Source organism: Rhizophagus irregularis, chromosome 28 (genome assembly GCF_026210795.1).
Source record: "Rhizophagus irregularis chromosome 28, complete sequence".
Taxonomy (NCBI): Eukaryota; Fungi; Glomeromycota; class Glomeromycetes; order Glomerales; family Glomeraceae; genus Rhizophagus; species Rhizophagus irregularis.
This window is the reverse complement of record NC_089456.1, coordinates 2,033,226-2,048,958: the sequence shown is the minus strand read 5'-3', so window position 1 is coordinate 2,048,958 and position 15,733 is coordinate 2,033,226. Positions and strand designations below refer to the sequence as shown.

The 15,733-nt window shown below is 26.8% G+C and overlaps 1 protein-coding gene across 1 annotated transcript; it reads right to left on the bottom strand.

Moving 5' to 3' along the window:
• Positions 1-7,377: 7,377 nt before the first annotated feature.
• On the bottom strand, positions 7,378-8,901 carry OCT59_019081 (uncharacterized protein; the record flags this gene model as incomplete). Its single annotated transcript, XM_025332185.2, has 1 exon — positions 7,378-8,901. The coding sequence occupies one exon, from the start codon at positions 8,899-8,901 to the stop codon at positions 7,378-7,380; it is 1,524 nt and encodes a 507-aa protein (XP_025176030.2).
• Between the last annotated feature and the right edge of the window lie 6,832 nt (positions 8,902-15,733).

The window sequence follows — 15,733 nt, the reverse complement described above, 5'->3', positions numbered from 1 at the left end:
TTATTCAATGTTAGATAAATTGTTGTGATTTAAATACATAAATAAAGTCATACCTGATGACTGCACATCAGCTTTCACTAGAAAATTTTAATAATTTCATCATTATTAATTTCAATTTTCATTCCTTAAATTTCTTAAATTTATAATTAAATAATAAATATTATAATATCAATCATTTTTAATTATTACAATATTTTCACTTTCTGTAAATTAACACCACTATAATGTTTACTGGAATAATAATTAACATATTTAAAAAATAATTTTGTTTTTTCAATGGATTTTGGAACATAATTTTGCTCATCCTTATTTTTTACCTAAAAAATTGATCGGCCAAGGTTACATTGTCATTATTAAAAATATGGGCATGATCTTTATCAATTTTTTACTGAAAGTTTTATAGTACTAATATAGTACTAGAACAGTACAGTACAGAACAGTACAGTACAAGTATCCAGGGGGCAAAATCGCAATTTTGAATTTCCTGTTTTCCTGTGGCACTTTCATGTTACGTTAAATTTAGCCATCAAATTATAGAGTTTTGTATGATGAATCAGAAAATTTTTTATTAACCCACCAGTTATCTTTTAGTAATCAGCCACTTTTTCTTTAGAAAATGAGAATTATTCAATCAAAGAATTAATTTTGGCCAGCATACCTCATAAAATTATGCACAGTAGTAATGCCCGCACTTTAATTTTTAAATTGAAAACTGAGTTATTATAAAACTCCATAAAATTTTATTTTATACATACTCTAATGACAGCTTCTGCCACTCTATACACTACAAGATTTTTATTCATTTCATACAGTCATAAAATTTATAATTTAATAAAAAGTTTATTCTTTATTATATAAGGATATGTAATTATAACACAGTTATAAATATTATAAAATAATTATAAAATTAAAAGAACTAAAGATTAGAAGTAAAAGGACTCAAAAAGAACTGTTCAAAAGAAAAAATTTAAAAGAACTGTTTTTAAAAAAAAGAACTCTTAAACTAAGTCAAAAAGTTGGGTTTATATAATAATTTCTATGTTGATTCTTTGATCAACATAAACAATTATATCATTATTATTATTGAAATAATCTTCACTTCTGACCCAAATTACTTCAGACTATTAATATTACACAAAATATATACGATCACTATAATTCCAGTTTATTCTGATTTCCAAAATCCAAAGTAAAAAATTATTACCCTATGGTTATGGCACTACAAACTTTCCTCCACCTTAAAATTTGTGTTCTCATAAATTTCCAATTCAAAATTCTGTACTACAATATTTGAAGAAATAAAACACATCTTAACATTTAATTAATCACATATTTCTACTAATTTTAGTAAATCACAACATTATATTGTACTAGATTTAATCTATTATTCTGCCCCTTAAATTTTCACATATTGCTAAAAATAAATCTCTAATTTTAACACCTCTTTATCTTCTCATCACTCATTTTCGTATCCCATCACTCCTTTTCGTCTCCTATCGCTCCTTTTCGTCTCCCATCACTTCTTTTCGTCTCCCATCATTCCTTCTCGTCCTCCATCATTCTTTTTTGTCCCCATCACTCCTCTTCATCTTCTCATCACTCCTTTTCGTCTCCCATCACTCCTCTTCATCTTCTTATCACTCCTTTTCGTCTCCCATCACTCATCTACCATCATGCCATATTTCTCCCTTTTGTTAAAGAAGAGATCAACAATTTGTATATTTATAAATTGAAGTCATTTTTTTTTACAATAACTTTCAAAAGATCTTTTAAAAGTACTATGTCAAACTCCCCCATGAAAATGACCTCTTGTTTATTAATAATTTTAGAAAAGTTACAGTTAGTTGTTTTGCTTTGGTACAACAGAAAATGGTTTTATGAAATTTATTGTTTTTCCATATGCTTGTTATTTCAGTCTTAATCTTTTATTAGAGTAAATGAATTATAAGAATTACATAGATCATAAACTAACGCATAAAACCAACAAACAAACTGAGTATTCTATGGAAAAAAAAAAAATTTTATATACACTTCCGCTAACGAATTATAAGGCTTAAAATAATTAAAACCTAAAATAAAAATCCACAATTAATTACAAATTACATAATTTCATTCGTCAAGTAAAAAAAAACAAGTCACGTGATTTAAATCCGCCACCCTAGTATTCTAAAAATCACAAGAAAATTATATCCGCCTAAGTCAAATTGGAAACTGAGGGAAAAGCAAACTACCTTTTTTCGTTTGTTCTTTTTCTACTTTTCTTCGGTTCATCATCCGAGGAGTCACAAATTTTATTCATATTCATTCGTGATTGCAGAATATCGTATTGTACAGATTTTCAAATTCGTACTAGTACTAAATTTTATCAGTTGTAAGGACACGCCCGTGTTAATATACATTTACACCACGTCCTTGAACATTGATAACTTTATTCATAACAAAATACATAATATCCTATCCCTATAAAAAATTTATATACGGAAATGATACGTTTTGTATACATTTTATATATGGGTTTAAAAATTCCGTATCACAATTCCGTACAGTCTGACCTCGATATAACGAACCCACGATATAACGAACTCTTGACTTACCGAACTTTTTTTTAAAAACTGGGTTCATATTATTTAAAAAAATCTCGATATACCGAATTTCATATAAACTCGATATAACGTATACCGAACTTTTATGATTTACCGTTTATAATAAAGCATATAAAAAAAATTCTTTATATACCGAACTTGATCACGTGGTTGAAATTTCACATAATTTATACTGTTAAATCTTAATTTCTGGCCAAAATTAATATTCTTTAATCACGTGATAACTTTATATACCGAACTGCTACTGTAAAACTTATGGAGTTCGGTACACAAAAAAAATTTACATACCGAACTTCTACTATATAACGAACTTTTGCCCTTGAACCGCGAGTTCGTTATATCGAGGTTTGACTGTATATTTCATAAGTAATTCATTTTTGAAGATTTTTTAAAAAATTAATGTATACGGAATGAATATTGTGTATACGGAATTTATACTGAATTTTTAAACTTAATAATTTTATTATTCCGCATTTCCATTCCGTATACTTTCCGTATCATAACATGTGACCACGTGATTGTTTATTGTTATGATCTGTGATACGTTTTTTATTTATTTAGATCACCGATCTTTTTTTTTATTATTCCTGCTTTCCCCCCTTTTTCTTTTCTTCCTTTTTTTTTATATTTCCCCACTTCTTTTTTTCTTCTTTTTTATCTCACTCCTTTTTTTATTCCACTTCGTGCTTTTGTTTTAAAAAAAATAATTTTTTCTTATAGATTCCACCTCATTCCCTCTTTTTTAAAAAATTATTTTTTTTTTATATCACTTCGTTCCCTTTGGTTTTTTTTTAAAAAAAAAAATTTCTAATTTATTTCCACCTTATTGTTATTGTCTACTTCCTTTTTAAAAGTTTTTTAAAAATTTTTTTACAATTTTTAGGATTTTTTGGTTTCCCTCTTTTTTTTGTAGGGCGGTTTGATTTCTTTTCTTGTAGGATGACGTGTAGGACGCTAGGACTTCTTTTTTTATGACACTAAGCTTCTTTTTTATAGGAATGTTGCCTCTTGGAGACCCAGACTTTCTGTATATATTAAATAGAGGGAATTGATATTAATTAGAAATGTAGTGACATTTCTTCTTTTTTTTAGGTTGCTGGATTTTGGAGACTTAGATGAGCCTGGGATACTGTAGGTACTATATAGGAAGGAGTTTGAGTAAAAGTAACATTCTTTATTTTGTTTTTCAGGTCGTCAGACTCCTGAAAAGTCGAACCTAGGTCTAATTTTATAAGGGAAGTTGGACTTTAAATTGGGTTTTTATTTGCATCAAAGTAATATGTTAACATTTTTTTTTTGTATATTTTGTAAGAACAGGTTTTTCCTTAGGACTACTTCAAATATCTTATAGAAACGTTGGTATGCATGGCATTTTTATTTTAATAAAGATTTTTGTGAGGGAATGTTTCATATTTGTATTTTATTTTATTTTTATTTTATTTAATAAAGCACTAGTAAATAATAGTAATTTAAGCAATAAATTCAGTGACCAAATCATTATAAATTTTGTGACTAAACCATGTAAATTCAGTAACAAAATCAGTGTAAATTCCGTGATAAAATCGTGCAAATGATACGTTTTTGTGATACGGAATTGTGCATTTTTCCGTATCCTCTCATGATACGTTATTTCTAAGGAAAAAAAATCTTATAAAAACTTTATAAAAAACGTATCCAGTTTTTTTATAGGGTATTAATATCCCGAGTTCATGCTTCGTTCTAAATAAAATATAATAATACTAAAATAAACTAATAAAAATATTAATATTTCGTAATCCAAATTTCTATTATCTTAATACAATTCCAAATCCTAATTATAACTTCCAAACTGCGATAATTTTCCCTAAGTCAATCTTATTTCGATTTGCAACTTTCATATATTCATTAATAAAATAATATATCGGAACCATAAAATCATTATTACAATATTCCTAATTTTCCAACTTACTAATATTTATCGATTATTTCCCCATATGCTAATAAAATATTACGCCCATTTTTAATTCCAAAATTCACTCTTTTTATAACTTTTCAGTTCCCACGTAGTTCTGTATCCCTTATTAATATATATCTGAACGATCTATCTTCATTATTCATAATTAAATTCCCTATTTGAACATTATTATTTGACCACTTGTAATGTCTATATAACATTCTTATATTCCAAAATTAACTTTAATTGTTAATAATATAAATTCCTAAATTCTTAAATTCCGATGCCATTGTCACAATGAGCATCACTCCTTAGTTATGGCAGCCGAGTTGGACTAACCTATTAGGCATTGAGCGGCATGGATTGACATTTTACATGTTCATGCTTGATGTTCATCTGTCCGTACTTGACATTTTATCTGTCCATACTTGATATTCATCTGTCATGTCATGCTTGATGTTTATCTATAACATGCTTGATGTTTTATCTGTCCGCCCTGTAAAAAATCTGATCCGTGTTTTATCTTTCCATGTTTTTTCCGTGAATGTATCATTTTCATGGAATTAATAGCCTTAAATCATGGAAATTTTCATCTCGCTAACACGGATATCCGTGAATGTATCATTTTCACGGAATTTTTACGGAAGACACGGAGAAATAATGGAAATATTCGGATAAAAATTTTTTATAGGGCCGTGCTTGATATTTTAGCTGTTCGTGCTTGATGTTTATCTGTTTATGCCTTATATTTTATCTATTCATGCCTGATATTTTTACAGATGGACCAAATATCAAGCACAAACACGTAAATATCAAGCAATAACAAGTTAAAGGTTGCAGTACGATTTCCCGAATGCCTTTTCCTGAATATATCTTTTCCCGAAGTCATTTGCCTGAATGCCAATTTTTTGAACTGAACATTTTCCTGAAATATACAATTTCCCGAATCCTTATTTCCCGAATCCCATTTCCTGAAGTCTAATTTCCCGAATCCTAAATCCCAATATCCTGAATCCCAATATCCCGAATTCAAATATCCTTAATCTTAATATTCCGAATTCTAATATTCCGAATGGACAATTTCTTGAATTATATAATAAACTGTATATTTTCGTATGATTTATAATAAACTATATACTAAATTTAAAAAATAAAGAACTATTGATAACTATAAGTTTTATTGTTCAAATACACAGTATTTATAAGCAGATATAATGTTAACAATTGTAAAAATTTTTTAAAGTACTGATTATTAACTGTTAAAATTCGATTTTCACAATCTATTAGATGCTTGCGTTTGTATGGTAAAGGTTCTCCACGAAGAATACTTTCTGCTAGCAAATGAGTTTGATGTTGCTCTTTGCGCATCTCTGCTATAATTGTATAAACGCCAACATGTTATATGTAATTTGGGGAGTGGCTTTTTCAAGCATCCCTTACCTGTACAAGTATTACGATCAATTGAAGTAAATATGAATAAACATAATGCAATATACAATCAATTAGGAAATATTACATTTTTAGCTAACAAAATTTTTCTCTGACCCACTGAGTTTAAGTGCTTGATAATAATCAAGTAAATATAATCAATTTGCATTTTAGGAGAAAAAGATTTGGTACAGGTACAAATTTCAAACAGATACTTTGATTGATTTTGCATTATTTATTTTAAGTATTTGTTTTAATACAAGTTGTTTATTACATATTATATTATATGCATTATATATAATTTATTGATTAGTACGATATAATAAATAAAATAAAGGTTGAGTTTATGAAATTAATAATTCTAATTTATGATGTAAAATTATACAAAATAATATTAAATTCAGTAAAATATCCATTCAGAATATCAGGGTTCATGATATTGGAATTTGGGATAAAATAATTCAGGATAAAAGAATTCGGGAAATTGGATGTTTCATATAATTCCAGAAATTGAGATTCGGGAAATTGGCATCCGGTAAAATGGAGTTTCAGGAAATGATCAATTTCTGGAAATAGGCATACAGAAAATTGGATTCAGGAAAAGGTATATTCAGGAAAATGGTATTCAGAAAATGGTCCGACAAGGGAAGTTAAACTATCAATCACATGACAGATAAACATCAAACACGGACAGATGAACATCAAGCATGAACAGGTAAAATGTCAGACATAATGTGACATTTTGACCATCCATGGCCTGATAGTTTAGTCTTGCCATACTTAATTCCATTTCTATTGTGATTTGTGGTCTTACTTTTTATTCCTGGATTAAAAATAACTTTATTTCGATCATAATGTTCAGTTAATAATCTTGCTTAAAATCTTTCATCATTTGTAAATTGTAAGAATTTTATTAGCAAGGACTGCTTGTTTGTCAAATTGTTTGTTGTATTATTGTAAATGTTACCCTATTATTTATTGCATGAATTAATTTATATTGAAGGGTAGACATAATGTAATTAATAAATTAAAAGGAAAGAAAGAATTATGTTTAAAAACAAAAGTCCAAACTTTCAAATGATTGTATATTTACTAGACTATTAATTTGTAGTTATTTTTAAAAATCGATCAAATATAGGCTGAATAAAATATATGGTTTAATAAAAAAAAAGTAAAATTGAATAAATGAAAGAAATCATTACTTCATAAATAAATTACATAATGTGGGGGCATTGGTCTTATGTTGCACAATTCAAATTATTTATATAGATGTCAGACAAATTTTTTATTTTAATAATTGGATCTTAATAAAGTTGTTAATAATAATTATATAAACATCATATTTTTAACTAGAATAATAAACATAATAAAGAAGCTTTATTTATGTAATATTTTTAAATGAGAATTAAATAATTAATCAAGTTTCAGTATAAATTGATAAATGTCGAAGTGTAAATTATTGTATTTTTGAACTCTAATATTATGTGACTTAAATTCCCTAACTATATCTCTATAATCAAACAATTCCTTATGAAGATTCCTAAAATTCAAATACCTGACTCTTTTCTCCTTCATTATATTTTTTTTTAAATAAGGTAAAAGATCATAATTAACTTTCTGTTTTAAATCTCTAATTAACAATTTCTTAATAAAAGTACCTTGGGAATTTTTTAGGAATACTTTAAAATCACTTACTTCAATGCGGAGAGTCAAATCTAAATATTCTAATTTAGAAGGAAGGATTTGTCCTAAATTTTGTAATAAAATTGAACTATTATTACTAAAATTAGATTCTCCGCAGTTGATGGAAAGACAATTAAGAGTTTGTTTTATATTTTCAATCAAATTGATTACTGGATAAACAGTCTGATTTGTGATTCCATAAATATCAAGAAATTCGATGTTTTTACAATATTTTATAACTAATTCAAGTATTTGTTGTGCTAGTTCGCTCCCGAAATACGTTAAATATTTGACACTGAAATTCTTTAAATAACCACCAGATTTTTGTAATAATAATAATAATGATTCATCAATTTTTGATATTGTATTTATGAATAAGGATTTTAATTTAAATGGTTTGGTTAAATTAAGAATTTGTTGAATGAAACTAGTATTTAAATTCTCACAATGAATTATATGAACAGATTCTAAAACGTTTAATTGTTCAAAAATTTTATTTAAACCGCTAAAATTAACTTGGTATAATGTGATAGTATTTAAAGTATTTGAACAATTATGATCTTTTGATAATAATAAAGATTGATAGAAAGGAAAATTATCATAACTTAACATAAATTTTTTAAGATTTTGATGTAAATTAATTACTTGTAATACAAGATTGTCAATTAGCATACTATTATTATTCCTAAATATTGTTAAAATAGAAAGTTTTAAATTTTTAGTATTGCGAATGAAATTTGGATTTTGTAAAGTTAACTCAAGAATATCTTTAAGATATGTCATATAATCATCTACTATCTTAATTTCAAGGGTATGTAAATTTACTTCATTTTCAATAAATATTTTTAATAATGATATAGTAATTAGTTTTTTAGTATCTTCTACCAATTCTAAATTTTTAATTTTAGCAGTATTAAACCACCTTCGAACAGAATTAGAGAACTTCGACAAATCCAAATATTTTATAAAACTAGGATAATTGAAAATTGTGTTTGAAAGTAACAGAATTTCATTATTTTTATGTTCATTAAATTTTGTTTTTAATTCACCATTTAAATTTTGTAGGTAAATTTCAATAAAGCTATAATTTCCAGTAGGAATTGAAAATGGATTTTCCCATAATAATGGAATCGATAAACGGCACCATAATCTGTTAACTAAAACACATGAATGTAAGGTTGAATAATCATTCTGAAAATATTTTATAACTTCATAAGTTAATTCAGGTAAGTTTCCTAGTTTCGAACATGACATTTTAAGCGAAGAGGTATTTGTGTATCACATTTTACGACCGGATAATTTATATAATTTGATTTCCGATATTGTCGCACAATTATTGTGTGTAACATATTTAAGGAAAATCTTACCACACAACCCGTGATGTTTTGTTACATCGTCACGTGATGACTTGTTTTACGTTTTTTATGACATGACAATTAGAGATCAGACTAGTAAACCCCCTCAGAAACAACCTGTATTACCACGTTTAAAGTACTATTTATATTGTGACAGGGTAGTGTGGTAAGATTTCCCATGTTTAATAACTAGTGGGTAACTAGTTGTTATACTAGTTGTAATACTGATAAAGTCACGATTTGCATATTTTTTTTATGACGCTACTTATTTATTTTGTAACACTTTTATTTTTACAAACAAGTACTAAGAATCCACCTTTTGTTAAATATTTAATATTTTCTAAATTACTACATGAAACCACTATATTTAGCATGAGTGATTCCATTTGATATTTCTGTATTAAATTATCAATATCATCATTTTTAAGATGTCCAATTTAAAAATTTTCTTTTAAATAATTTCAGACAATATAATGTGGCTAAGCATTCATGGTTACAATTTTCACAAATTCTTTTTGTTCCTGAATTAATAATAACTTTATCTCGATCATAATTTTTAGTTAATAATATTATTGCTTAAGATTTTCATAATTTGTAAGAATTTATTAGCAAGGACTGTTTGTGTATATCATTGTAAATATTACTCTATTATTTGTTGCATGAATTAATTTATATTGAAGGGTGAACATAATGTAATTAATAAATTAAAAGGAAAGAAAGAATTATGTTTCAATTTCGTTACTCCGAGATAAATTAGTAAATGTGAATTGGTGATCGAAACTTCACGTAAATTTTGTGATCTTGAGGCATAATATTTTGCGCCTCATAACCATAAAAAAAGAATTAAAACTAATGATTTTTTTGGGAATTGCTAAACGTCGCCTGGGCGATCACCGCCTGGGTTTTCTTTTTTGAATATGTCACATGATGTACAATATATCATCGGCTGACGGCTGATTTTTTATTTTGATCAGCTAAACTTAAAATTTTATCGCAAAAGACATTTTAAAAAAAAAAAATTTTTTTTTTGCAACCATATTTATTCAAAATAATCTTTACCTAATGAAATTTTATTTCAAATATTAAAATTTAAGTTACATATTTACGATTTAAAGAAAAAATCACTGTATTTATTTTTAATGAAGTGATACAAATAAAGATAAGTAAATTGAGAAGAATATTTATGTTATAACGCATATTACGTTTTTTAAAATTTGTACATCATGTATATTGGGTTACACGCATGAATTATGAGTTTATTGTTTGTAACATTTATTCCATTTATTCCATCTAAATAATAAATATAATGAACTTTTGTGAATTTTCTAATCGAAAAATTTTCTTTCTGCTCTTTATTTGTTAAAAAAAAAATGAAATAACAATGGAGTAATGGAAAGTAATAGAAGATGAAAAGGAGTAAAAAAAGAGTAATGGAAAGTGATAGGAAACAAAAAGGAGAAATGGAACATGATGGGAGATGAAAGAAGTGATGGGAGATGAAAGAGGAGTGATGGAATATGAAAAGAAGCGATGAGAGACATAAAAGGGTGATAGGAGATGATAAAGAATGATGGGAGACGAAAAGAAGTGATAGGAGACGAAAAGGGGTGATGAGAGGCGAAAGGGAGTGATGAGAGACGAAAGGGAGTGATGGGAGACGAAAAGGAGTGATGGGAGACAAAAAGAAGTGATGGGTAGATGAAGAGGAGTTATGGGAGACGAAAAGGAGTGATGGGAGACGAAAAGAAGTGTTGGAAGACAAAAGAAGTGATGGGAAGATGAAGAGGAGTGATAGGAGACGAAAAGGAGTGATGAGAGACGAAAAGAAATGATGGGTAGTAAATAGGAGAGAAAAAGAGATAATGGAAAATGAAAAGATGTAATAGAAAATGATGGGAGACGAAAAGGATGGAATAACGAGAAGCAATAGGAGGTGAAAAATGATGAGACAAAAAATAAAAAAACGATCATGATAGGAGGTTGGGTAACAAAAAATAATGATAGGAAACCAAGTAAAAAATAAAAGCATGAAATAAAAAAAATGAAGTTAGTAAGAAACGAAATATAAGATAGAACAAAATAAAAAAATAAATAAAAATGAAAAATATACCTTTATTAATTGTAGAACCGAAAGAACTAAAAGATCTAAAAAAAAGAAATAAAATTAGAGAAAACCGAAATATGAAACAGAAACAAAATAAAAAAAAAATAAAAATAAATGAGCAAGAAATTAAACGTAAAGTGGAAAACAACTGAACCTTAGGACATAAGAAACAAAGTGTAAAAATGTAAGTTAGAAATAAAAATAAAAGAAAAAAAGAAAAATACCTACCTATACTGAAAAACGAGATTCGATAAACAACGTGATCATGTGGCCAATCAAAAATATCAAATCTGCCACGTGATCGAAGACCCGACGATGTTTAGCAATTCCCATTTTTTTTTTTCAGCGAATACAAATTGTGTTTTAACAAATTTGATAGTTATAATTAATAAATAGTGGATTAATATTTTAATTTGATAAAACAAAAATCTAAATTTTTAAATGATTGTATATTTACAATTGAATTTATTTTAAATAAACAACGTTATGAGAAACCATTTAATTTATTATTTCTACTAAAAAAAGTTATATCTAAGAGAAGAATTTTTGTAGAATTATAATTACTTTTTTTTAAGGATCTCAAATATAGGGTAACATGAATTATATAGTAATGTGGGCGCTGGTTTCATGATACACAATTCAAATTATTTATATAAATGTCGAACAAAATTTTTTATTTTAATAATTGGATCTATGATACAACAGAAAATATCGAGAGTAGATTACGAAACAGATCAACAATAACATTTTCGATAAAAAAGTTTTCTCTTTTGCAAAAAACGTGTTAAATTACAAAGTTTCAAAATCTCTAAATAGGTTAATGATATCGATCATTTTTTATATGTCATGCGGTTAATTTTTTTGCCTGTCATTTTTTTAAATGAAAATATTAATGACTCTTTATAATATTACAAAAGTTTAGTTGTAATGATGGAATTTCGATTAAGTTTATTTTATTTAGGATAATTTTGTTTCGCTGTTCTGCATAAGTTATTTATATTTACAAATTACAACTGTTGACATTTACTAATTAAGAAAACTAGAGGATTTAAAAGTTAAGTGTGAAAAATTTATTGTAACATGGTTCTTCTCAACACATATTGCTTAATAAAAATCGTTTTTTGTGCGACACCAACTAATAAGAAAAAATTGCGGTATAGTTTTATAAATTTTTCAATTAAAAGTAAATTAAAACTAATGATACTTAACCTATTTATCACAATAGCAGCCACTTGGAATTTTAATAGGTAAACATCCAGGAGGACAACGTTGTGCTTAAAAATCATAGTTTTAATAAATATAAGTTAAATTATTCGATAAATAAAATAAACTTCATTTAACTATTACCTGATACCGAGGTAGAGCTAATTGAAATGGTGATCACGAAAATAGCAAAAAGTTTTGATATTCATATTTTTCAATTAGTTTTAAAAAGTTTATTTAAGATATTGTAAAATGTTATACTTTGATTTGTGAAAATTTGAAGTATTTATAAGAATTGAAAAATATAACATGAAATAATTATCACCTTTTTTTCCCCAACGAATATTGTGGTAAAGTACTTGATATAATTCACGTAGTCGAGTAAGCCTGAAAATCAGTAAATAAGCCATATTTAATTTGCTTAGGTCAAAACTTAGGCTTATATTATTGGTATTATATACATAGCATACGTAGCATAATTCATGTTGTGACTGCGTTGTTAGATGGTACTGTAGATATTATTTTTTATTTAAGCTTTCCAGTTAAAAATGGTATGATAAACAAATATTTTTTTAATATCAAATTTCAATTGCGTAGTGCCGTAGTGACTATACTAAATGATCGTCAGTAACCATTAATACGAAGTCAAAAGGATTTTCATTTGATAAACTTCATGAAACTATATCAAATAACTAAATAACCTTTTATTTATTTATTTATTTATTTTTTGTAAAGCAGGCAACATTATAGCGAATAACCTTTTTTTTGTATAATAAATTTTTTTCTAACCAAGTTTCTTGAATCACGTGATTCAACGTTACGCGACGCACACATGAGTTATTAAACAACCTATCTAGCTAACAAAACAAATAATTCTTTATTCAATAATTATACTTTTTCTTGATAACGAATTTATTTTATAATATTAAAAAAATTAAACACAAGGAAGGAAAGGACTCAAAGGAGGACAAGAACCAGAAAGAGACAGAAGCAGAGGAAGAGGAAGAGGAGAAGCTGGGAAATGTAAATAAGATGCCTTTATGTATTTTTCGACTTGCAAGTTGTAATATTTACGCTTTTTCTATGATTTTTAGCTAAAAATAACAATACGAATGAGGAATACGAATTACCAAATACAGATAAAGAATCTGGGATAAATTCTATTGAAACAAAGAAACGAAAAACAATAACAAGTCAAACTGAATTATTACGAAGCACAAATGCAAATACTATTAAAAAAAATAAAAAGGCGCCATCAAAAATACATAAATGTTGATTCTAACGAAGTTACTAACTCTAATTTGGACAATAGCAGTGATGATGGTATGTAAATCTGAAATCTCAATTGTTTCATTTTAACTATATGTATTAATTTTACCATTATTTAGATGTATTATCAACTACACATACACTAAGCACCTCACTCTACATTACGACATTACGTGCACCTACACCTGAAATGATTTACCAGAGAATATTAACAATGATAATTCACCTGAAGATACAAATGACTCATAAAATGAATTACATTATGATTCACCCGAAAACACTGATAGTCTGCAAAATATATTTCATGTTTTATCTAAGAGTACTATCAATAACAAATACTACTGATATTGGTCCATTTAAAAACTGAACTTGAAGTCTTCTATATATGTCACAACAACCAGAGCTCATCAGTTTAACATTAAATATGATGAAAGCAAGTGGTTGATATGAAAGTATATACGGCAATGGAACTACAACGAAATATCAGATCACTACTTAATTTGGATAGACAATAATTATTAAACAAGAGTCCATCATTCATGGGGAGCTGTGAAATTCATAGATAATTTGGTATTTCTGCGTAACCTGTCATACATTTCGAACGTGTGAAAAAATCAGCAAATGACGTTGCCTTTTTTTCATTTATTTAAATATTATACTATTTTGAGTTTAAATGATAACACATGACATTATTTATTGATGAGAACTTTCATCAATTTCGTTATTAGTTTCGTAGAATTTAGTACAACTAGTGTTTCGATCCGTATTCGGGTCCAACCGGTTGAACCCGGATAATTTTATTTTTCGGATATCCGGATAATCGCGGTTTTTACCCGGATAAATATCCGGTTAAAAAATATCCGGTTTTGACCCGGAATCCGGATAATGAAAATAAAAAAAAGTTTTTCTTAAATGTTTAAATTAGTTTTCTTTCTAAATTTTTATTCAGTGAAGGATTGAAATCAATTCCCAAAATAAGAATTGATTTTTAGAGTCAATCAATCGTGATTATTATTCATTTCTTAAGTTTCAATTCTAAAATTCGGTTTATTATTTTGACTTATTGATATTAAGCCATTTTGTGCACTAAAAGCATGCAACAATCTTGATGATCACGGACAAAAAAAAAGTTCACATTTTCTAAAAAATTTCGGAAAATCAAACCTACAGCATAATTTGGGCAAAATTCATAGTGCCGGCCGAAATTAGAGTTTCTAACCTTAATTTAAGATCTACGATTTAATTAAATAAACGCCACCAATTTAATCAAATTTGTTACTATGGAACTTAATTAAACTTATACCATGAATTTTATTTAATATATGCCATGAATTTCCCAATCTATAAAAAAAATTAATATTAATTCTATCCGGATTTCGGTTTCTATCCGGATATATCCGGATTTTTATCCGAGGCGGATAATCCGGATAAAAACCGGATAATTTTTTTAATTTATCCGGGTAACGGTTTCTACCCGGATCGAAACACTAAGTACAACTTGTTTAAAAAATTGTAATGAAGCAAATAAATTCTAAACAATCTAAACAAAAAACAAAAAATTTCGTTGCGAATATGTGAAACATTCAAAATTACTAATAATAATATACAAAAAGCAGTATAAAGCTTACAACCACAATATACTGCTTTATTACATAGTAATAAAAATGATAGCAGCGAAGATTTACAGGATGGTTTATTAAATCATAATCAAGAATACGAAACCTTAGAACAATTTGAATCTGATTTTACTGTCTTCAGATGAATTGAATAATAGTGAATAGTCAGATGCAGATTTTATTTTAGATGAAACTAACAAAAAAATTGTTAACTGATAGTGAAAAATAAATAATATAGAGGTTATTCAAGAGATAATAGAAGGCAAAACAAAATTTGAATCTCTAGAATTTTACAAAAATGATGCTGTTTTGATTACTAAAAACATGATATGTAAGTTAAACATGGTCTGTTTGATTTTTTTTACGAAATTACTTCTTGCTATTAACTTACTAATTAATCATTTGGCATACGATCTTATATACATTTTAAAGAATCCTAATTTTTGAACTGAACATATAATTGAAAATATTTGATTATTATATAACCAACTTTTACTTCAGACAGTAAAGAGTCATAGTATTCCTATTAAAATTATGAA